The sequence below is a fragment of the Bombina bombina genome, chromosome 2, assembly GCF_027579735.1.
Source record: "Bombina bombina isolate aBomBom1 chromosome 2, aBomBom1.pri, whole genome shotgun sequence".
Lineage (NCBI taxonomy): Eukaryota > Metazoa > Chordata > Amphibia > Anura > Bombinatoridae > Bombina > Bombina bombina.
In genome coordinates, this window is record NC_069500.1 from 40,707,660 (window position 1) to 40,733,486 (window position 25,827).

The following is a 25,827-nucleotide window of genomic DNA, read 5'->3' on the forward strand; positions in this document are numbered from 1 at the left end:
TTTTACTAGAAGCATTTATGCTAATACATGTTTATTGCAAATATGTTTCTATTCAAAGGTGTAATTAATCTATGTGCATTTAAATTTTGACTGGAATGTCCCTTTAATGGTCCATTTAATAATCAGACCTCTGACCACTGCAGAGTGCTGTATGATGGGGGAAATCCAGACGTGGACTCCTTGCCCAATGTGCTTAGAGGGATATGGCTGCACCTCACTGATGAGGCCCAAAGGAGGCTGAAACAATTGTCTGGGGTTGCCATTTCCCTTGTGCAGAGCAGAATTGCCTGGTATTTCAGGGCTCTACTGACCTTGTTAGGTGGGATCAGACTGATATACTTCAGGAAAGTTTTCCTCTGTGAAAAGCACAATTGGGCTAAAAGAAGCTGCTCTCAGCTGGTAACCAGGCCATAGAACAAGCCACTGAGCTGCTGTTCGTTCTTTCTTTATGTATTATTAAAATGGCCTACAGTAAGTGTTAAATGTGTGCAGCATCTACAAACTCCGAAACAGCTCAGCAGTTAAGAGGTTATTACTCCAGTTGTGCAATTACAAGAATGTATTTACCATAACTAACAGTCTGGTCTTTATTTACACAGATTTTTTATACAGTTATGAAATTAGACATCACAATAATATGTTGCCTACCCCTGACATAAATACAACACAAACATTTAACTGCTGTTTATAAGAGAGCTGTGTATTAAGCAGCGCTGCGCTGGACACACCTTGCTAATACTAAGACCTGCAATCGGATCACCTGATGACCGTATTCAGGTGTGAGGCTGCTTATGTAACGAGCAGCTTTTTTTTCCTTTGTATTGAACTGTTATGAACTGTATTGATTCCGCTATGTGATCATTTGCCAGATTAACGTCTTTAAATTAGTTCTGCTTGACAAGAGGTCTAAGCAAAGAAATAAAACTGAAAATAATCAAATGTACAAATTAAAGGTGTACTTGTCTCTGTACAGCACAACTCAGACGTGTGAGCATCCCACGCTACACGTTTAGCTGTAGTAACTACACAGCCCATAAAATCTTTATTCCACCATTTAACTCTAAAACTAAAAATTTAATATATTTTGTTTGAGAATATATTTGGCCAACTAAGCCTTTGCCTAGGGCAGCATAATTTGGATGCCTTCTCACAAATATGCTCTCCAGCTGTCTCACAGTTTTCCCACACATCCCTAACCTATGGTTGTGAAATATATATCGGGGACTGGGGTGAGTAGTGAAATATACTGAGTGAATTTTGTATCAACATTCACTCTATCGAAGGCTGGCGTGTAGGAACAGTGGCAAAATGCTGCAGTGAAGATAAAGCGCCGGCTTGATTGTAGAGCGCCATTGAGTCAGCATGTAGGCGCTGAGAAGCAGCACAGGCAACAGTGAGAGGCAGCGAGTTAGTAGGGTCCTGTTCGGTCTGATTTGATGTCTAGGGGCAATGCAAAATGAGAAGATATGGGGGGCATGTGCAAATAGAGAAGGCTGATTGGCTGTCAGTACCTATTAAGTAGCATCTCTGAATTTAGGTGGGAGAGACTTGGAGCTGTACATAAAAAACTTGTGCCATAAAGGTAGCTTAAGCATTTTAAAGACTTGCTTTTAGATGTCCTAGTCAGGTTGTAAAGTAGGGGAATGTGCTTAAAACACATTTAAATGAATATTTTGGAGAAATAAGACCCACATAACATATTTTTAGCAAAGAATACCTTTAAAGGGATAATCTATTCAGGCAAGCAGCTGATTCATTTTTTTCTATTCAAAGTAACTATAGGGACAATTTTTAAAATGGGCTGGGCTCTTTATTCTTACCCCCATTGTTACTACCTATTGATTACATAGCTTTTCTATAACAAATACTGCAGTATTGACAAGATTAGCACAAATGGCAGTTTCGGCAGGCAAAATCAGCTATTTCAAATTGCTGTCCCATTTATCAAGCTAAAGGATACCCATGGTTAGTTGTCAAGGTTACTACCCATGCAAAACTAAAATTAAGAAAACGTTTTGCTTCATGTCCCTACTGAGGTCAGCCGTATCCCTGTAGGCACATTGGGCAAGGAGTCCACGTCTGGATTCTCTCTATTACCCTTAAGGAGACTGTGCAGAATTTTGCAGGGTCGGAGTTCTGAATTGTGAAGCATGCTCTTCTAGGAGCATTGGAAAGATAAATCCCCACAGTAAAATCTCAGGCAAAGAAGACAATATAAAAATGTTTAACAGAGTACATTGTATCTCCATCTCTTTAGTTTTTCTACACATAGAATACAAACAATCTGCATCCCATTTGTTAACATTGGGTACATATCCTCCTAACGTAAATCTATTTCTGTGTAATGATTAAGACCATAGGTGCCATCTTCTATAAAATATGATGCTGTCGCCTTATAATCAGGGCCATTGTATTGGTTAATGTAAATTAATGTCTTGAATGTAAACTTTTTTTTTTAATGCATCACATGATATCTAGCAATTCTTTAGATTTTTGAGGGAAAAATAAAATTGCTATACAAGTTTGATCCTCCCAGAAGAGACAGGAATGACTTTCAGCTTTCAGTGGCATGATTAAGTCATGTTAGTGGCCAACCTGTGTGGTGCACATGGGGTGTGGTATATAAGTAGCACTGGATACTAGCCCAGGGCTTCATCCATATATAGGTAAAATATCTTTCTTTTCTTACATAGAGATGTTCAGGTGATATTTTCTAGTCAGCTTTGTTCAGATCTCAAGTGAGTCAGTATTTTCGTTACATGTTCCTTTAAATAAAATATACCTATCCCGGTTAGATGTCTGGATTGATTTAATGTCACCATCTCTGGTTTACTACTGATTGTTATAGATTCTAGATCATTTTTACAGGACACCAACGTAGGAGCCAGTGCGGCGTTTGTGCCACGCTATGCGTCTTTAGTTTATTATCTGAAGGTCTGACACCTGCATTGCTAATTGACACAACTCCTTCTAGTGCAGGTTTTCAGGGGAAGAGTGGCTGCATTATTAGTCAGATTAGCAGTGTGCTGGCAGGTCCGTGCATGAGCCGCACCAGTTACACAACAATAATGTATTTGCCTTTACCTGAGCGGTGTCATGAGGTACAGAACAGTCTGCACAATTGTTTTTGTGGAATAAATCACGCTGCTGATCTCTATCGGTGACTGTGTGCTCTACGTTCTGCTTATTGCTTAATTAAAAGTGATGTGTATGGGCACAGCAGTACTTTATGGGTTTTCGCTTGCCATGAGCGTTTAATTATAATTATGTATTGTCCCACACTGCCTAGAAAGTCCAAAAACCTAATTTTGTAACCTAAGTATGGTGCAAAAAGGCTTGAATCCGTTACTTTTGTTTTCTCTTGCTGTATTTTATCTGCTCTAAACAATCACTGTGTAATGAAACTGGGTCAGATGATTTTCTGATTCTTAAAGGGACATGTTACTCAAATTCTGAGTAACTTGTGATGCAGCAGATCTGTGAAACTTGACTAGAAAATATCACATGAACACCTTCAGTTCACCAAAGTAAATGCTGTGTGAGCAGTTATCCTTCAGCTACTCTCTTTACTAGTATCTGCATCATGAAAAATAGCATCAGCAGTGTTTAGTTTTTACTTTGCTTTACTGTAATCTCGTGAGAATTCACTGTAATCCCGTGAGATTTCATTATAAACATCCTGAGCGGTGACTGTGCTGCACATGCCACAGCTGCACACTCCTTTGCATGTTCTGGGACAAGCATCCTGATTGGATGCTTAAAGGGATAAAAAACCCAACATTTTAAACAACTTTCTAATTTACTTCTCTTTTGAATGTTACTTAGTTCTCTTGGTAATTTTTTTTGGAGCTGGCCCATTTCTGGAGCACTATATGGCAGCAGTTTTGCAAGAATGTTATCCATTTGCAAAGCACTAGAGGGCCGCACTATTTCCTGTAGTGCCCCAGGTGATACCTAGATATCTCTTCAACACAGAATATCATGAGAACAAAGCAAGCACATTTGATGTTAGAAGTAAATTAGAACTTTTTTTTTTAATGGTCTGTTCTGTTTGAATCACATAATAGAATTTTTGGGTTCCATATCCCTTTAAATTTTGAGGTAAAATATCTTCTCTTTCTCACACAAAGGTGATATTTTCTAGTCAACTGTGTACAGATTTGCTGCATCACTCTGAATTCAGCATTAGGGTAACTTCTATTTTAAATTTTATTTTAAAAGTATTTTCATCCTGGACTAATCAGTCTGGAATGTTTTCAGTTTCGTTACATCTGAAGCTATAAATGTTGCAATTTTCATTTTCATTAATTTATCGTAAATTTGTTTTTAAATTTAACCCCTAAACAACCACAGTGTACCCTGTACGTTGTTGGTCGTAATGGGTTTTTCAGGTCACAGTAGCGTGGGTCTCGCAGCAAGCGGCAGGACCACGGTGCTATGACCTTCCTTGTGACAGCAGTCATCGGCGAGACCACGCAATCAAAATAACAATCCCCATTCAAAGACCAGCGACGTACAGGGGTTAATGTCCATTTAACCTTGTACTCAAATTATAGTGTGTTTGAGTTATTGCAGCAATATTTCCCTTTTTATATGTAATATCTTAGCCTAGTAGAAACCTCAAGACTTTACTAATATAACTAACCTTTTAGATAGAATCACATATGGTACTATCATCACAACAATAATTAAAGGTGTCATGTTGTATAGTAACAGATCACTATAGTGCATAATACAGTTGGTATAGGCAAATGACAAGGTAATAGTTACAAAACTTTTTTCTAAGTTATTGAGAGTTAAAACTTATATTATAAGTAGTCTGCATTTGTTGACATAATTATAAATGAATACATTTTAATTATAAATCTAATTTCATAGTTATCAAATTAAAAGGGACTCTAGAGTCAGAATTAGTTTCATTATTCAGATAGAGCTGAATAACTTTTTATACTCCCTTTCTGAGGCACCAGTACCTACTGAGAATGTGCACAAGTTTTGAGTGTATATGTATACTAGTCTATGATTGGCTGATGGCTGTCACATAATCTCGGGGCTGGCAAATCGGGGAAAAATTTTCAGAAAAGTGTGTTATTGCATTGTCATTTTATGATGTACTTGTTACGGTTTTTAATGGTGCTTTAACGTAATGTTTCTCCAACATAGGTGTGTCCGGTCCACGGCGTCATCCTTACTTGTGGGATATTCTCTTCCCCAACAGGAAATGGCAAAGAGCCCAGCAAAGCTGGTCACATGATCCCTCCTAGGCTCCGCCTACCCCAGTCATTCTCTTTGCCGTTGTACAGGCAACATCTCCACGGAGATGGCTTAGAGTTTTTTAGTGTTTAACTGTAGTTTTTCATTATTCAATCAAGAGTTTGTTATTTTCAAATAGTGCTGGTACGTACTATTTACTCAGAAACAGAAAAGAGATGAAGAATTCTGTTTGTATGAGGAAAATGATTTTAGCAACCGTAACTAAAATCCATGGCTGTTCCACACAGGACTGTTGAGAGCAATTAACTTCAGTTGGGGGAACAGTTTGCAGTCCTTTGCTGCTTGAGGTATGACACATTCTAACAAGACGATGTAATGCTGGAAGCTGTCATTTTCCCTATGGGATCCGGTAAGCCATGTTTTATTACGATTGTAAATAAGGGCTTCACAAGGGCTTATTTAGACTGTAGACCTTTTTTGGGCTAAATCGATTGATATTAACACTTATTTAGCCTTGAGGAATCATTTATTCTGGGTATTTTGATATAATAATATCGGCAGGCACTGTTTTAGACACCTTATTCTTTAGGGGCTTTCCCAAAGCATAGGCAGAGTCTCATTTTCGCGCCGGTGTTGCGCACTTGTTTTTGAGAGGCATGGCATGCAGTCGCATGTGAGAGGAGCTCTGATACTTATAAAAGACTTCTGAAGGCGTCATTTGGTATCGTATTCCCCTTTGGGTTTGGTTGGGTCTCAGCAAAGCAGATACCAGGGACTGTAAAGGGGTTAAAGCTTAAAACGGCTCCGGTTCCGTTATTTTAAGAGTTAAAGCTTCCAAAATTGGTGTGCAATATTTTCAAGGCTTTAAGACACTGTGGTGAAAGTTTGGTGAATTTTGAACAATTCCTTCATGTTTTTTCGCAATTGCAGTAATAAAGTGTGTTCAGTTTAAAATTTAAAGTGACAGTAACGGTTTTATTTCAAAACGTTTTTTGTACTTTCTTATCAAGTTTATGCCTGTTTAACATGTCTGAACTACCAGATAGGCTGTGTTCTGAATGTGGGGAAGCCAGAATTCCTATTCATTTAAATAAATGTGATTTATGTGATAATGACAATGATGCCCAAGATGATTCCTCAAGTGAGGGGAGTAAGCATGGTACTGCATCATTCCCTCCTTCGTCTACACGAGTCTTGCCCACTCAGGAGGCCCCTAGTACATCTAGCGCGCCAATACTCCTTACTATGCAACAATTAACGGCTGTAATGGATAATTCTGTCAAAAACATTTTAGCCAAAATGAACCCTTGTCAGCGTAAGCGTGGATGCTCTGTTTTAGTTACTGAAGAGCATGACGACGCTGATATTAATATCTCTGAAGGGCCCCTAACCCAATCTGAGGGGGCCAGGGAGGTTTTGTCTGAGGGAGAAATTACTGATTTAGGGAACATTTCTCAGCAGGCTGAATCTGATGTGATTACATTTAAATTTAAATTGGAACATCTCCGCATTTTGCTTAAGGAGGTATTATCCACTCTGGATGATTGTGAAAATTTGGTCATCCCAGAGAAACTATGTAAAATGGACAAGTTCCTAGAGGTGCCGGGGCTCCCAGAAGCTTTTCCTATACCCAAGCGGGTGGCGGACATTGTTAATAAAGAATGGGAAAGGCCCGGTATTCCTTTCGTCCCTCCCCCCATATTTAAAAAATTGTTTCCTATGGTCGACCCCAGAAAGGACTTATGGCAGTCAGTCCCCAAGGTCGAGGGAGCGGTTTCTACTTTAAACAAACGCACCACTATTCCCATAGAGGATAGTTGTGCTTTCAAAGATCCTATGGATAAAAAATTAGAAGGTTTGCTTAAAAAGATGTTTGTTCAGCAGGGTTACCTTCTACAACCCATTTCATGCATTGTCCCTGTCACTACAGCCGCATATTTCTGGTTTGATGAACTGATTAAGGTGCTCGATAGTGACTCTCCTCCTTATGAGGAGATTATGGACAGAGTCAATGCTCTCAAATTGGCTAATTCTTTCACTCTAGACGCCTCTTTGCAATTGGCTAAGTTAGCGGCTAAGAATTCTGGGTTTGCTATTGTGGCGCGCAGAGCGCTTTGGTTGAAATCTTGGTCGGCTGATGCGTCTTCCAAGAACAAGCTACTAAACATTCCTTTCAAGGGGAAAACGCTGTTTGGTCCTGACTTGAAAGAGATTATCTCTGATATCACTGGGGGTAAGGGCCATGCCCTTCCTCAGGATCGGCCTTTCAAGGCAAAAAATAGACCTAATTTTCGTCCCTTTCGTAAAAACGGACCAGCCCAAGGTGCTACGTCCTCTAAGCAAGAGGGTAATACTTCTCAGGCCAAGCCAGCTTGGAGACCAATGCAAGGCTGGAACAAGGGAAAGCAGGCCAAGAAACCTGCCACTGCTACCAAGACAGCATGAAATATTGGCCCCCGATCCGGGACCGGATCTGGTGGGGGGCAGACTCTCTCTCTTCGCTCAGGCTTGGGCAAGAGATGTTCTGGATCCTTGGGCGCTAGAAATAGTCTCCCAGGGTTATCTTCTGGAATTCAAGGGACTTCCCCCAAGGGGGAGGTTCCACAGGTCTCAGTTGTCTTCAGACCACATAAAAAGACAGGCGTTCTTACATTGTGTAGAAGACCTGTTAAAAATGGGAGTGATTCATCCTGTTCCATTGAGAGAACAAGGGATGGGGTTCTACTCCAATCTGTTCATAGTTCCCAAAAAAGAGGGAACGTTCAGACCAATCCTAGATCTCAAGATCTTAAACAAATTTCTCAAGGTCCCATCGTTCAAGATGGAAACCATTCGAACTATCCTTCCTTCCATCCAGGAAGGTCAATTCATGACCACGGTGGATTTAAAGGATGCGTATCTACATATTCCTATCCACAAGGAACATCATCGGTTCCTAAGGTTTGCATTCCTGGACAAACATTACCAGTTCGTGGCGCTTCCTTTCGGATTAGCCACTGCTCCAAGGATTTTCACAAAGGTACTAGGGTCCCTTCTAGCGGTGCTAAGACCAAGGGGCATTGCAGTAGTACCCTACCTGGACGACATTCTGATTCAAGCGTCGTCCCTCCCTCGAGCAAAGGCTCACACGGACATCGTCCTGGCCTTTCTCAGATCTCACGGCTGGAAAGTGAACGTGGAAAAGAGTTCTCTATCCCCGTCAACAAGGGTTCCCTTCTTGGGAACAATTATAGATTCCTCAGAAATGAGGATTTTTCTAACAGAGGCCAGAATAACAAAGCTTCTGGACTCTTGTCGGATTCTTCATTCCGTTCCTCTTCCTTCCGTAGCTCAGTGCATGGAAGTGATCGGGTTGATGGTAGCGGCAATGGACATAGTTCCTTTTGCGCGCATCCATCTAAGACCATTACAACTGTGCATGCTCAGTCAGTGGAATGGGGACTATACAGACTTGTCTCCAAAGATACAAGTAAATCAGAGGACCAGAGACTCACTCCGTTGGTGGCTGTCCCTGGACAACCTGTCACAAGGGATGACATTCCGCAGACCAGAGTGGGTCATTGTCACGACCGACGCCAGTCTGACGGGCTGGGGCGCGGTCTGGGGATCCCTGAAAGCTCAGGGTCTTTGGTCTCGGGAAGAATCTCTTCTACCGATAAATATTCTGGAACTGAGAGCGATATTCAATGCTCTCAAGGCTTGGCCTCAGCTAGCAAGGACCAAGTTCATACGGTTTCAATCAGACAACATGACGACTGTTGCGTACATCAACCATCAGGGGGGAACAAGGAGTTCCCTAGCGATGGAGGAAGTGACCAAGATTATTCTATGGGCGGAGTCTCACTCCTGCCACCTGTCTGCTATCCACATCCCGGGAGTGGAAAATTGGGAAGCGGATTTTCTGAGTCGTCAGACATTGCATCCGGGGGAGTGGGAGCTCCATCCGGAAATCTTTGCCCTAGTCACTCAGCTGTGGGGCATTCCAGACATGGATCTAATGGCCTCTCGTCAGAACTTCAAAGTTCCCTGTTACGGGTCCAGATCCAGGGATCCCAAGGCGGCTCTAGTGGATGCACTAGTAGCACCTTGGACCTTCAAACTAGCTTATGTGTTTCCGCCGTTTCCTCTCATTCCCAGGCTGGTAGCCAGGATCAATCAGGAGAGGGCGTCGGTGATCTTGATAGCTCCTGCGTGGCCACGCAGGACTTGGTATGCAGATCTGGTGAATATGTCATCGGCTCCACCTTGGAAGCTACCTTTGAGACGAGACCTTCTTGTTCAGGGTCCGTTCGAACATCCGAATCTGGTTTCACTCCAGCTGACTGCCTGGAGATTGAACGCTTGATTTTATCGAAGCGAGGTTTCTCAGATTCTGTTATCGATACTCTTGTTCAGGCCAGAAAGCCTGTAACTAGAAAGATTTACCACAAAATTTGGAAAAAATATATCTGTTGGTGTGAATCTAAAGGATTCCCTTGGGACAAGGTTAAGATTCCTAGGATTCTATCCTTCCTTCAAGAAGGATTGGAAAAAGGATTATCGGCAAGTTCCCTGAAGGGACAGATTTCTGCCTTGTCGGTGTTACTTCACAAAAAGCTGGCAGCTGTGCCAGATGTTCAAGCCTTTGTTCAGGCTTTGGTTAGAATTAAGCCTGTTTACAAACCTTTGACTCCTCCTTGGAGTCTCAATTTAGTTCTTTCAGTTCTTCAGGGGGTTCCGTTTGAACCCTTACATTCCGTTGATATTAAGTTATTATCTTGGAAAGTTTTGTTTTTAGTTGCAATTTCTTCTGCTAGAAGAGTTTCAGAATTATCTGCTCTGCAGTGTTCCCCTCCTTATCTGGTGTTCCATGCAGATAAGGTGGTTTTACGTACTAAACCTGGTTTTCTTCCAAAAGTTGTTTCTAACAAAAACATTAACCAGGAGATTATCGTACCTTCTCTGTGTCCGAAACCAGTTTCAAAGAAGGAACGTTTGTTGCACAATTTGGATGTTGTTCGCGCTCTAAAATTCTATTTAGATGCTACAAAGGATTTTAGACAAACATCTTCCTTGTTTGTTGTTTATTCCGGTAAAAGGAGAGGTCAAAAAGCAACTTCTACCTCTCTCTCTTTTTGGATTAAAAGCATCATCAGATTGGCTTACGAGACTGCCGGACGGCAGCCTCCCGAAAGAATCACAGCTCATTCCACTAGGGCTGTGGCTTCCACATGGGCCTTCAAGAACGAGGCTTCTGTTGATCAGATATGTAGGGCAGCGACTTGGTCTTCACTGCACACTTTTACCAAATTTTACAAGTTTGATACTTTTGCTTCTTCTGAGGCTATTTTTGGGAGAAAGGTTTTGCAAGCCGTGGTGCCTTCCATTTAGGTGACCTGATTTGCTCCCTCCCTTCATCCGTGTCCTAAAGCTTTGGTATTGGTTCCCACAAGTAAGGATGACGCCGTGGACCGGACACACCTATGTTGGAGAAAACAGAATTTATGTTTACCTGATAAATTTCTTTCTCCACCGGTGTGTCCGGCCCACGGCCCGCCCTGGTTTTTTTAATCAGGTCTGATAATTTATTTTCTTTAACTACAGTCACCACGGTACCATATGGTTTCTCCTATGCTAATATTCCTCCTTAACGTCGGTCGAATGACTGGGGTAGGCGGAGCCTAGGAGGGATCATGTGACCAGCTTTGCTGGGCTCTTTGCCATTTCCTGTTGGGGAAGAGAATATCCCACAAGTAAGGATGACGCCGTGGACCGGACACACCGTTGGAGAAAGAAATTTATCAGGTAAACATAAATTCTGTTTTTGTAACATTTTTTCATCTCCCTTGTAGATGATTTTCCGGCCTCCGCTGGACTTGTATGACGTTTTGCTCCACCTCGATCCCAAGCAAATTCCACGGCACAGAGAGGCTGTGGATCAGACAGCTAAGTCTTACTTCCGAGGCTTGCTAAAGAACGACGCCGATGTGAAGGCTTTGCTGTTTCCTGTAGTGGATTATGACCCTGTGCAGTTATACCTTAAGGAACTCAGAGTAAGGATCTGAAAACTCAGCCAGCTTATTACCATCTGACCTTATGCATTTTACAGCACATGCAGAGAAGTGCAGTTTGTGAAAGTTAGCAATGCTGAATTGACACATAGGGCAGTAAAGCTGTCAGCTACAGATTATATTATAAAAGGCAAGGTATGTTTGTCCGATGCAGTCATGCGCAGTAGTGACTGCAGTGCGAGACAAACATACCTGACCATAAAAAAGGATCAGTCAGTGATGATGAGACAGCAGAGGGGGGTCAGGGAGCTGGCGGTGGGGTGGTAGCGGGCAGGCGGGCCCACTTTACTATAGGAAAAATAAAAGTTGAAAGTGGCAGGGAAGGGGAAGGAGGGAGGGAGAGGGGATCCAAGTGGATGGGGATTTTGGCTTTAGGACTAGTATTATATAAGGGATGTGTATACTTACCTGCACTCTTGCGCTTTCTTGTACTCATGCCACACCTCTTGTTGATGCTGCATAACGCTCTATATGATCGCCAACCTGATGCATTGATAGGTGCTGTGCACTGTGTGATAATGTTGTATTCTTTTACTATTCCTTACAGGAGTCGTATGGAGAATTTGCCTTGTTTTTGTACGACTTACATGGAGGCGAAGTGATTGGAGTTCTTTGGAGACCAACAAGTTTTGAGCCACAGTCTTTCAAGGTAATGTTTTGTCTCTTGCAATGTAATGTTAATTGTATTGCTGATCTCATGTGGATGGGAAATTAATGCAGAGTATAACTGTGTCATGTAATAGCATTGCGCTAAGTGTTGCCAGCCTCTGTGGGCTCCTCCGTGGCAGTGTAAACTACAAATTAACTACATTTTAAATACTTGTTTGTCTGATTGGAACAAATGATTCCTTAGTTATTGTTTTTGGTTTGCAACAAATTAAACCCCCATGTGCATTGATTCAAGGGAGGAAAGCATAATTCTGTCACTATATAAATCCCTGGCAAGACCTCACCTTGAGTATGGAGTGCAGTTCTGGGGACCAATCTCAAAAAAGACATTGCAGACTTAGAAAACGTTCAGTGAAGGGCCACAAAGCTAATAAGGGGAATGGAGAATTTAAGCTATGAGGAGAGGCTAACCAAACTGAGTCTGTTTTCTCTAGAAAAAAGGCGCTTGAGAGGTGACAGGATTATTTTATATAAATATATTCAAGGCCCACAGAAAGAGATGGCAGAAGCTCTGTTCCAAGAAAATTGTTTGTGACAAGAGGACACAATTTAAGGCTGGAGGAGAGGAGATTTAATATCCTGCAACATAAATGTTTTTTCACTGTAAAAGCAAAATTGTGGAACTCATTACCTAAGGAGCTAGTAAATGCCAATACCTTAGATACATTTAAAAATGGTTTGGATACATTTCTGGCTAGAAACAAAAATCAGGGATATAATTTCATGTATTAAATGGGTTACCTTTTTTTAATAGGATTAATTTAAGCTCAACTGGAGCTTTTTGGCAAGTATATTAGATTTTTGTATAGGTTGAACTCGATGGACTTCTGTTTTTTTTCTTTCAACCTTCTCTACTATGTTACTATGGGACAAAGTGTCCATATAACAGTGTTCTAATTATTTTTATTGCACTATGGCATATAACTGTGCTTTTACCCCCATGGTTAACATATAGTTAAGTTCTGGTATGGAACTGCAATTTACTAATGGTCAAGAGTTGAACATGGCTGTAGTGTCAGGACAACATAGCTGCTAGTGACCCCTGTATTTTCAATCTGCTGCTCACTTTGCAAAGGTTAAATAAATAGGCATAGGCAAACAATACTGCAATACGATACAATAACTTTCTTTACGACAAATTATTAGTTCATTGACTGTGTTGTAAATGACTAAATGCTCCTGTTCCTCACATATTTGTCTTGCAGACAACCAATGTGAAAGGAAGAATGATGGACGGCAAGACTAAGACCTCCGGGATGGTTCCCAATGTGGAAGCCATATTGGAAGACTTTGAGATTTTAGGGGAAGGACTGGTCATATCAGTAGAGGCACGAAGTGAGCGGTGGAACATCTGAGAGCAGCAAGAACAATGATTCTACAGAGCCCAGAACCTGTTTATTTACAGGAGATTTTTCACTAAATTGGACAGTTTCTGGTGATCACATTGTAAATGTATTTTATTAATAAATCCTCCTGTTTTGTGACGATGCCGTCTGTAACAAACCTCCTACACTTCAGGTTTCCATAACTGTAAATGTATAATCAGTTGTCATCAATGCGTTTCTTACAAGAGGCTTTGTAATTATTGTAATATTTTGTTTTTTACAGATGGGATTTGGTTAAAAAAAAAAATCCATATTTAACACTTCAGCTTTACAATAAAGTCTCTCTAGCCATTTGTCTTTACTTTTGTATTTGTTGTTGTGTCTGATATAAAACCAGTTTGTGTCTTTTATGATTCAGAGCACACAATTTTTAAGATACTTGCTATCCTTTGTTAAAAAAAATCATAATTAAAGGGACAGTCTACTCCAGAATTTACATAATCTCTTTATTCCCCATTCCCCAATTTTGCATAACCAACCCTGTTATATTAATACACTTTTACCTCTGTGATTACCTTGTCGTCTGACTGCCCCCTTATTTCAGTTCTTTTGACAGACTTGCATTTTAGCCAATCAGTGCTCAGTCATAAATAACTCCATGGGGGTGAGCACACTGTTATCTATATGGCACACATGAACTAGTGCTGTCTATTGTGAAAAACTGTCAAAAAGCACTGAGATAAGAGGTGGCCTTCAAGGGCTTAGAAGTTAGCATATGAGCCTACATAAGTTTAGTTTTCAACAACGAATACCAAGAGAACAAAGCAAATTTGATGATGAAAGTAAAATGGAAAGTTGTTTAAAATTGCATGCCCTATCTTAATCATGAAAGTTTAACTTTGAGTAGACTGTCCCTTTAAGTAGGCTCATATAGCAATGCACTACTGGGAGCTAGCTGGTGATTGGTGGCTATACATGTCTTGTCATTGGCTCACCCAATGTGCTCAGCTAGCTCCCAGTAGGGCAAAATAATTACATAGTTATATACAAGCAATAGTGGAATATTAAAATACTCTGCCACATTATAGCAATTACTTTTTGTACTTTGTGTAAGATTTTTTTAAGGTTTATGCATTTTAGTTGTGAATTATAACCTAATTAGGGGAAAAAGAAAGTTTTATGAACAGTTTCTTCTTAAAGACATGAGGAGTCCACGGATCATCTTCATTACTTATGGGATATTCACTTCCTGGTCAGCAGGAAGAGGCAAGGAGCACCACAGCAGAGCTGTTAAATAGCTCCTCCCTTCCCTCCCACTCCAGTCATTCTCTTTGCCTACGTTAGTGATAGGAAGCAGGTAAAGTGAGGTGTTAGTTTAGATTCTTCAATCAAGAGTTGTTTTTTTTATGAGTAGTGCCATTGAGTGCTACTTTGTTATGGAGTGTAGCCTAGTCCATATCAGTCTCTACAGTAGAGCTCTGGTGGCTTTAGAGCTATGGGAACCGGTGGGACATAATTCTCACTGTGCCTCCCATTTTCAGCTGCCCCATATCCTTCAGCCTGAGATTACTGACTCAGCATTGCTTATCTCTCTGGCCAATGTGAGGGAGAGGACCTCTCAAGCTTGGGAACTGCCCTACTGCCAGGCAGTGTTTGAGGTAAGTGCTGCCTTTTTCTGGGATCTAAGGAGTCTCAGTGTTTCTTTAGCACTACAGTACATAAGGGGTTAATGGTAAACCTTACTTATGTGGGGACAGTTTCAGACTTTCAGAAAAGAAGTCTTACTTGGTCTGGAGTTATGTTGCTAAGTTTATTTTCACTAAAATGGAGGGTTCTGGTGGTTTCACTTTAGTTTTTTCCCTGAGAGGGAAGTAGAGACTTGCAGCACGCCCACGAAGGGCGGGACTTCCTGTTTTTTGAAGCCTCTGCAAGTTGTAGCACTATTTACAAGCAGTTGCAGGTCTTCAGATGTGCTGTACTGGGGTTTATCTGGGCTAGAGCAGCATGTAGAACACTTTTCATGCGCTTTTAGCACAGATGCGGTCCTAGTTTGTTTTTTCTGGCAGGTTGCAGTAACGGATCGTTTCTACAAGGGATCCGGTAGCATTGGTTAAGGTAGGAGCACCTCAGCAGGTTGCTGTGGTGCAGAGGTTTAATCATACATTACATTTTCTAACCGTTTTGTAACTACAGCAAAATTAGGAGTTTGTCAAGAGAGAGAAAAAAACCTTTAAATTTAAACAGACAGTAACGTTTTTTGATTATTTTATTTTGTTATTCCCAGTATTTTTTCTGCTCAATACTAATATATATTTCTTTCATGTAATTAGCAAGAGTCCATGAGCTAGTGACGTATGGGATATACATTCCTACCAGGAGGGGCAAAGTTTCCCAAACCTCAAAATGCCTATAAATACACCCCTCACCACACCCACAATTCAGTTTTACAAACTTTGCCTCCTATGGAGGTGGTGAAGTAAGTTTGTGCTAGATTCTACGTTGATATGCGCTCCGCAGCAAGTTGGAGCCCGGTTTTCCTCTCAGCGTGCAGTGAATGTCAGAGGGATGTGAGGAGAGTATTGCCTATTTGAATGCAGTGATCTCCTTCTACGGGGTCTATTTCATAGGTTCTCTGTTATCGGTCGTAGAGATTCATCTCTTACCTCCCTTTTCAGATCGACGATATACTCTTATTTATATACCATTGCCTCTGCTGATTTTCGTTTCAGTACTGGTTTGGCTTTCTACAAACATGTAGATGAGTGTCCTGGGGTAAGTAAATCTTATTTTTTGTGACACTCTAAGCTATGGTTGGGCACTTTATTTATAAAGTTCTAAATATATGTATTCAAACATTTATTTGCCTTGACTCAGGATGTTCAACATTCCTTATTTTCAGACAGTCAGTTTCATATTTGGGATAATGCATTTGAATCAATCTTTTTTTCTTACCTTAAAAAATTTGACTCTTTTTCCCTGTGGGCTGTTAGGCTCGCGGGGGCTGAAAATGCTTCATTTTATTGCGTCATTCTTGGCGCGGCCTTTTTTGGCGCAAAAAATCTTTTCTGTTTCCGGCGTCATACGTGTCGCCGGAAGTTGCGTCATTTTTTTGACGTCCTTTTGCGCCAAAAATGTTGGCGTTCCGGATGTGGCGTCATTTTTGGCGCCAAAAAGCATTTAGGCGCCAAATAATGTGGGCGTCTTATTTGGCGCTAAAAAAAAATGGGCGTCGCTTTTGTCTCCACATTATTTCAGTCTCTTTTTTTCTTTGCTTCTGGTTACTAGAAGCTTGTTTATTGGCATTTTTTCCCATTCCTGAAACTGTCATTTAAGGAATTTGATCAATTTTGCTTTATATGTTGTTTTTTCTCTTACATATTGCAAGATGTCTCACGTTGCATCTGAGTCAGAAGATACTTCAGGAAAATCGCTGTCTAGTGCTGGAACTACCAAAGCTAAGTGTATCTGCTGTAAACTTTTGGTAGCTATTCCTCCGGCTGTTGTTTGTACTAATTGTCATGACAAACTTGTTAATGCAGATAATATTTCCTTTAGTAATGTACCATTGCCTGTTGCAGTTCCTTCAACATCTAAGGTGCAGAATGTTCCTGATAACATAAGAGATTTTGTTTCTGAATCCATCAAGAAGGCTATGTCTGTTATTTCTCCTTCTAGTAAACATAAAAAATCTTTTAAAACTTCTCTCTCTACAGATGAATTTTTAAATGAACATCATCATTCTGATTCTGATGACTCTTCTGGTTCAGAGGATTCTGTCTCAGAGATTGATGCTGATAAATCTTCATATTTATTTAAAATGGAATTTATTTGTTCTTTACTTAAAGAAGTACTAATTGCTTTAGAAATAGAGGATTCTGGTCCTCTTGATACTAATTCTAAACGTTTAGATAAGGTATTTAAATCTTCTGTGGTTATTCCAGAGGTTTTTCCTGTTCCTAATGCTATTTCTGAAGTAATTTCCAGAGAATGGGATAAATTGGGTAATTCATTTACTCCTTCTAAACGTTTTAAGCAATTATATCCTGTGCCGTCTGACAGATTAGAATTTTGGGACAAAATCCCTAAAGTTGATGGGGCTATTTCTACCCTTGCTAAACGCACTACTATTCCTACGTCAGATGGTACTTCGTTTAAGGATCCTTTAGATAGGAAAATTGAATCCTTTCTAAGAAAAGCTTATCTGTGTTCAGGTAATCTTCTTAGACCTGCTATATCATTGGCTGATGTTGCTGCAGCTTCAACTTTTTGGTTGGAGACTTTAGCGCAACAAGTAACAGATCATGATTCTCATAATATTATTATTCTTCTTCAGCATGCTAATAATTTTATCTGTGATGCCATTTTTGATATTATCAGAGTTGATGTCAGGTTTATGTCTCTAGCTATTTTAGCTAGAAGAGCTTTATGGCTTAAAACTTGGAATGCTGATATGGCTTCTAAATCAACTCTACTTTCCATTTCTTTCCAGGGTAACAAATTATTTGGTTCTCAGTTGGATTCTATTATCTCAACTGTTACTGGTGGGAAAGGAACTTTTTTACCACAGGATAAAAAATCTAAGGGTAAAAACAGGGCTAATAATCGTTTTTGTTCCTTTCGTTTCAACAAAGAACAAAAGCCTGATCCTTCATCCTCAGGAGCAGTTTCAGTTTGGAAACCATCTCCAGTCTGGAACAAATCCAAGCCTTCTAGAAAGGCAAAGCCTGCTTCTAAGTCCACATGAAGGTGTGGCCCTCATTCCAGCTCAGCTGGTAGGGGGCAGGTTACGTTTTTTCAAAGAAATTTGGATCAAATCTGTTCACAATCTTTGGATTCAGAACATTGTTTCAGAAGGGTACAGAATTGGTTTCAAGATGAGACCTCCTGCAAAGAGATTTTTTCTTTCCCGTGTCCCAGTAAATCCAGTGAAAGCTCAAGCATTTCTGAATTGTGTTTCAGATCTAGAGTTGGCTGGAGTAATTATGCCAGTTCCAGTTCTGGAACAGGGGATGGGGTTTTATTCAAATCTCTTCATTGTACCAAAGAAGGAGAATTCCTTCAGACCAGTTCTGGATCTAAAAATATTGAATCGTTATGTAAGGATACCAACGTTCAAAATGGTAACTGTAAGGACTATCTTGCCTTTTTGTTCAGCAAGGGCATTATATGTCCACAATAGATTTACAGGATGCATATCTGCATATTCCGATTCATCCAGATCATTATCAGTTCCTGAGATTCTCTTTTCTGGACAAGCATTACCAGTTTGTGGCTCTGCCGTTTGGCCTAGCTACAGCTCCAAGAATTTTTACAAAGGTTCTCGGTGCCCTTCTGTCTGTAATCAGAGAACAGGGTATTGTGGTATTTCCTTATTTGGACGATATCTTGGTACTTGCTCAGTCTTTACATTTAGCAGAATCTCATACGAATCGACTTGTGTTGTTTCTTCAAAATCATGGTTGGAGGATCAATTCACCAAAAAGTTAATTGATTCCTCAGACAAGGGTAACCTTTCTGGGTTTCCAGATAGATTCAGTGTCCATGACTCTGTCTTTAACAGACAAGAGACGTCTAAAATTGATTTCAGCTTGTCGAAACCTTCAGTCACAATCATTCCCTTCGGTAGCCTTATGCATGGAAATTCTAGGTCTTATGACTGCTGCATCGGACGCTCGTTTTCACATGCGACCTCTTCAGCTCTGTATGCTGAATCAATCGTGCAAGGATTACACAAAGATATCTCAATTAATATCTTTAAAACCGATTGTACGACACTCTCTAACGTGGTGGACAGATCACCATCGTTTAATTCAGGGGGCTTCTTTTGTGCTTCCGACCTGGACTGTAATTTCAACAGATGCAAGTCTCACAGGTTGGGGAGCTGTGTGGGGATCTCTGACGGCACAAGGAGCTTGGGAATCTCAGGAGGTGAGATTACCGATCAATATTTTGGAACTCCGTGCAATTTTCAGAGCTCTTCAGTTTTGGCCTCTTCTGAAGAGAGAATCGTTCATTTGCTTTCAGACAGACAATGTCACAACTGTGGCATACATCAATCATCAAGGAGGGACTCACAGTCCTCTGGCTATGAAAGAAGTATCTTGAATTCTGGTTTGGGCGGAATCCAGCTCCTGTCTAATCTCTGCGGTTCATATCCCAGGTATAGACAATTGGGAAGCGGATTATCTCAGTCGCCAAACGTTGCATCCGGGCGAATGGTCTCTTCACCCAGAGGTATTTCTTCAGATTGTTCAAATGTGGGAGCTTCCAGAAATAGATCTGATGGCGTCTCATCTAAACAAGAAACTTCCCAGGTATCTGTCCAGATCCCGGGATCCTCAGGCGGAAGCAGTGGATGCATTATCACTTCCTTGGAAGTATCATCCTGCTTATATCTTTCCGCCTCTAGTTCTTCTTCCAAGAGTAATCTCCAAGATTCTGAAGGAATGCTCGTTTGTTCTGCTGGTAACTCCGGCATGGCCTCACAGGTTTTGGTATGCGGATCTTGTCCGGATGGCCTCTTGCCATCCGTCGACTCTTCCGTTAAGACCAGACCTTCTGTCGCAAGGTCCTTTTTTCCATCAGGATCTCAAATCCTTAAATTTAAAGGTATGGAGATTGAACGCTTGATTCTTGGTCAAAGAGGTTTCTCTGACTCTGTGATTAATACTATGTTACAGGCTCGTAAATCTGTATCCAGAGAGATATATTATAGAGTCTGGAGGACTTATATTTCTTGGTGTCTTTCTCATCATTTTTCTTGGCATTCTTTTAGAATCCCGAGAATTTTACAGTTTCTTCAGGATGGTTTAGATAAAGGTTTATCCGCAAGTTCTTTGAAAGGACAAATCTCTGCTCTTTCTGTTCTTTTTCACAGAAAGATTGCTAATCTTCCTGATATTCATTGTTTTGTACAAGCTTTGGTTCGTATAAAACCTGTAATTAAGTCAATTTCTCCACCTTGGAGTTTGAATTTGGTTCTGGGGGCTCTTCAAGCTCATCCGTTTGAACCTATGCATTCATTGGACATTAAATTACTTTCTTGGAAAGTTTTGTTCCTTTTGGCAATCTCTTCTGCCAGAAGAGTTTCTGAATTATCTGCTCTTTCTTGTGAGTCTCATTTTCTGATTTTTCATCAGGATAAGGAGGTGTTGCGAACTTCTTTTGAATTTTTACCTAAAGTTGTGAATTCCAACAACATTAGTAGAGAAATTGTGGTTCCTTCATTATGTCCTAATCCAAAGAATTCTAAGGAGAAATCGTTGCATTCTTTGGATGTTGTTAGAGCTTTGAAATATTATGTTGAAGCTACTAAGTCTTTCCGAAAGACTTCTAGTTTATTTGTTATCTTTTCCGGTTCTAGAAAAGGCCAGAAAGCTTCTGCTATTTCTTTGGCATCTTGGTTGAAATCTTTAATTCATCTTGCCTATGTTGAGTCGGGTAAAACTCCGCCTCAAAGGATTACAGCTCATTCTACTAGGTCAGTTTCTACTTCCTGGGCGTTTAGGAATGAAGCTTCGATTGATCAGATTTGCAAAGCAGCAACTTGGTCCTCTTTGCATACTTTTACTAAATTCTACCATTTTGATGTATTTTCTTCTTCTGAAGCAGTTTTTGGTAGAAAAGTACTTCAGGCAGCGGTTTCAGTTTGAATCTTCTGCTTATGTTTTTCTTTAAACTTTATTTTGGGTGTGGATTATTTTCAGCAGGAATTGGCTGTCTTTATTTTATCCCTCCCTCTCTAGTGACTCTTGCGTGGAAAGATCCACATCTTGGGTAATCATTATCCCATACGTCACTAGCTCATGGACTCTTGCTAATTACATGAAAGAAAACATAATTTATGTAAGAACTTACCTGATAAATTCATTTCTTTCATATTAGCAAGAGTCCATGAGGCCCGCCCTTTTTTTGTGGTGGTTATGATTTTTGTATAAAGCACAATTATTCCAATTCCTTATTTTATATGCTTTCGCACTTTTTTATCACCCCACTTCTTGGCTATTCGTTAAACTGAATTGTGGGTGTGGTGAGGGGTGTATTTATAGGCATTTTGAGGTTTGGGAAACTTTGCCCCTCCTGGTAGGAATGTATATCCCATACGTCACTAGCTCATGGACTCTTGCTAATATGAAAGAAATGAATTTATCAGGTAAGTTCTAAATATCTTTTTATTAGAAAGAGCTCAGGGCAATAATAATCAATTCATAACATACAAATAATTCAATATCTTACATGTTACAATTGGAAAATATTCTGGCCAAAAGTACAGCTTATACAGAGTAAAGAAGTGACGGGCAATGATTCCAAGGCCCCATTATTAGAACCATTGGATATTACAAATTGTCTACGATAGATGAGAAATAAGATTATGAAGCAACCTTACATGTTGTTAACCATAAAACAAGCATGACGTGTGAGTATTCCAGTTTTCGCCTCTTCCGTGCCCTATAGCTCTTTCAAATTTTTTATTTTTATTAACTCTACTAACTAATACATAACATAACCTATGAAAAACTAAACTAAGCATAATAAGGTAGGCCCAGAAGTACGTGAACCATCATCTTCTTGGGAAGAAGTGCCGAATAATCCAGTATCTAGGTAAATAGACAGTGTGTGGGAATGCATTTATTGCGTATCAATGTGGAGTTTATATGCTTGCAATCATTTGTTAGAGTGTAATCAACTATTTGCTGAAGATATGAAATACCTCCACCTGGGGCAGTATTAGGGGTGATTACCCGGACATCAGCTACAGTATACCATCAAGCAGGTTACCCCCCAACAAGCAACCATATGCATGCCAATAGTTGGAGTACGCTGGACAGCCATGCGAGTCTAATAAGCAGCATACTCATTATTTTAGTAAATACAAGGTTCAAAACCTATGTGTGCGAGGGGGTTTGATTTCAGGATGTGTGGCATGTTCCCGTTGTATTAGGTATGTGGTGGTGGGAATATACCGAACAGCAACCCATTGAAGCATTGTTCCCTCTCCAATGACCTAATCAGTGAGACTAATAGGAGGAGCAACCTGGCATTTGATGAGATATAATATCAGCCTCCAGCGGGTTGTTTTAAAGGACAATGAGTCCACTATCTGTGTATTTATGAAGATCTAAACTGGCATACCAGAGTTACAACGGGCCTCAACATTAAATTAATTGGGGGGAACAAACACAGAAAAACAAAACAAAACCTTAACTAAATAAAACAAGATAATATAATAATACTCATGGCTTCTGAGTGTATTAGGATGTCTACGGTGCAAAAAGATCTCCACGTGCTGATAGGCAGTGCCGTACCTGTAATGAGGTGGTGTAGCATACACTGTAATAGACAACCAATAGCAAGAGCATAGGAGGAGCCATGAGCCTGCCAAGAGAATCAGCTTAATTTTCAAATAAAATAACATTTGGAACAGTAACATATACTAAGGCTTAACAGAACAGCACAGCAATCCTAGTTGCTTTATAGGAGCAATAAAGCATGATTACATACATGATAGGCCTAGGCGGTTATATGTGGTCATTCAAATATGTTAACCATTTTACAGTTAAAGCTATATATATATATATATATGCATTTGGGTTATTTCAGTCATATTCATCAGCTATTCAATTTTAGGGTATGAAAATTAGAATACAAGGTTCTGCATTGTTTTGAGGAGGTGGTGAATAATTAAGCAACTGTCTTAGCTGAAAGCGTGGAAATTATGTAAATTTCACTCTAGGTGACAAGTGAAAGTAGGAATAGCTGCAGGGTAGAGAAATCGCAATATGGTGACAATCAGAATCAAAAAGGAGCCATTGTTAAGCAAAGAACAATATTATAAGGGCGTTAGTGGGGTAGCAATAATCAGTATGGCATAACAAGAAAGTTAAGCAATTACTATTTTGAAGAGGTGTAAACAGCTATGAACAGATAGAGAGTGTCCTGAATAGATCCATGATTTAAATGATAAATATTTGCATGTTGACGATATGTTAAAGTCCCAGAAGGGCTAGTCGAGAGATCTGAGCCCAGACTATAAATGTTAACCCAGCCCTGTGACCCTTATAACTCCTGATGTCCATTCATTTAGCCAAATAACAGGTAAAGGCCATGGGTTTAGTCTAGAAGAGTCGGCACTATGCCTGTCAAACCTGTCAGGGCAGATTAGGGTTAAGCAAGGATGATAGCCCAGGTGCCCTGAAAAGTCAGCCTACAATCCTCCCGGTTCAGCCAATACCTTCCTTTTCTGGAGCCACCCGTCGGCAATGCAGGTCTGACATCCCCTCCATCCGACATATAAGTCTCCATGAGAAGAGCAAGCTGACGAGCAGAGAAAGTTGCAAGGGGTGGAGGGAGCTCGGAGATATGCCACTCCCCAGCACAGGCAAAAACATCCGTTTTAAGGAGAGGATCTCAGGATTCAAGTCCTCATAAGGGCAGCCGTCAAGCCTCAAAGCTAGCTCCCGTAATGGGTTCCCATACAAGGTAGGAGTTGCTGCCATCAAAGAAATGTGTAAGGGAGAGTTCGCTGAGAGCTCTGCAAGTCCGGCAGTCCTCAAAGTATAAGAATGCCGAGACACCTGATCCTCTCTCATGCTCCTTTCCAGGGGTCCCTCAGCTGGATCCGAAAAGAGCGCTGCTGGATATGTGAGTGTGCTGAACTCCTGCAGCTGCGCTAGACATGAGCTGTGCAGTCCCAATGCTGGAGAGCGAGATGGCGCGGGTACAGGAACAGTGTCTGTAGAGTAAGATCTTCCCGTGGCTTGAACCGTCCTGTGCAGGCTCTCATAACTTGAGAATAAGCGCTCAAATACAGGCAAAAAGACCTCACACAGTTGCACCGTGAGGCTATTCCTTGACTCCATTACTCTGTAGTAGGCAAGAGAAGGAAAACACTATATACAAAATCCCACGTGGGTTACAGTTCAGTAAAATGACCTCCGTGGAAGAAGAGTGTAGATTTCTTCTATCTGTTATTGTATCCCGGACAGCTTATCTGTCAAGGGAGGTGCAGATGGCATAGAAAGATGGTGATATAGAGTATATCAGAAGAGATTATCTTCGGAGCAACAAGAGCCTGCTGCCATCTTCTAGGTCCGCCCACCGGAAGTCCTCAATACTAATATTTTATGTGAAAAAATGGACCAAGATGAGGTGCAAGCTGTTACATGTGCTTTATGTCTTGATGCAAATGTGGAACCACCAATCCCTTTCTGTCCTACATGTATTGAAAGGACTGTGAATTTTAGGGATAACATTTTTGCTGAGCCAAACTCCTCTCAGACAGATGTTGTCCAAGAGTCCTCTGATGAGGGTCAATTTCTGCAGCAACTTTCCCCCAAGTGTCCCAAAAATTATCGCCCTCACCAGCAGTGCCCTGCACGTCTACAGTAGTTCCTTCTGGAATTTCATTACAGGACATAGCTTCTCTTATGTCTACTACTATCTCTGATGCTCTGTCTGCCTTTCCAATGTTGCAGGCCATCGCAAGAGAAAGTCAATTTCTGCAGTTAGCGAGGTTTCTGTTGCTGTGGTAGCTATCTCAGAAGTCTCTTCTCACAGATCTGAGGAAGAGGTTCCTGCTCTGGCATCTGAAGGAGAAATCTCAGATTCGGAGGAGGTGTTACCTTTGACCGACTCAGAAGTGATACATATCTTTCAGGTTTAAACTGGAACATCTTCGTCTCTTAGAGAAGTTTTAATTACCCTAGATGATAGTGACTCCACAGTGATGGTTGTCCCCCCAAAGTCTAGCAAATTAGACAGATATTATGAGGTACCTTCCTTTACAGATGTTTTTCCAGTTCCTAAGAAGGCCTCTGAAATTATTAATAGAGAATGGGAGAGACCTGGTATTCCAAGAAGATGTTTTCTATAGCTGACTCAGTTAAAGAGGTTTGGCAAACTGTTCCTAAGGTAGAAGGAGCTGATTCAACCTTGGCTAAGAGAACTACTATCCCTATAGAGGGTTTACTCAAGAAAATTTATGTTCACCAGTGTATGCAGTGGCAACCGGCGGTCTGTATAACTACCGTCACAGGTGCGGCAGCCTACTGGTTTGATGCTCTGGCTGATGCCCTCAGGCGAGAAACTCCCTTGGACGAGATCCAGGACAGGATAAAGGCTCTTAAGCTAGCTAATGCCTTTATCTTGGATGCCACCCTTCAAGTTATTAGGTTGGGGGCCAAAATTTCAAGCTTCTCTATCTTGGCTCGCAGGGCCTTATGGCTAAAACCTTGGTCTGCGGACGTTTCATCTAAGTCTAAGCTTCTAGCTGTCCCTTACAAGGGGAAGACCCGGTTTGGTCCTGAGCTGATTATTGCTGACATTACGGGAGGTAAGGGTCACCTTCTCCCTCAGGACAACACGATTAGGCTGAAAGGAAGACAAAGTAATTTCTTTCATGTAATTGGCAAGAGTTCATGAGCTAGTGACGTATGGGATATACATTCCTACCAGGAGGGGCAAAGTTTCCCAAAGCTCAAAATGCCTATAAATACACCCCCCACCACACCCACAATTCAGTTTTACAAACTTTGCCTCCTATGGAGGTGGTGAAGTAAGTTTGTGCTAGA

General features: G+C 40.8%; 1 protein-coding gene across 4 annotated transcripts in view; it reads left to right on the forward strand.

Annotated features, from left to right (window-relative positions):
• Positions 1 to 13,619, forward strand: part of NOL6 (nucleolar protein 6) — a 251,230-nt gene extending 237,611 nt beyond the window's left edge. For all 4 annotated transcript variants that reach the window (XM_053701046.1, XM_053701045.1, XM_053701042.1 and 1 more), the window contains 3 exons: positions 11,046 to 11,246; positions 11,812 to 11,913; positions 13,139 to 13,619. In XM_053701046.1, coding sequence (XP_053557021.1) covers positions 11,046 to 11,246; positions 11,812 to 11,913; positions 13,139 to 13,288 — 453 coding nt within the window. In that variant the 3' untranslated portion in view covers positions 13,289 to 13,619. The remainder of the gene's footprint in view (positions 1 to 11,045; positions 11,247 to 11,811; positions 11,914 to 13,138) is intronic.
• The last annotated feature ends 12,208 nt before the right edge of the window (positions 13,620 to 25,827 follow it).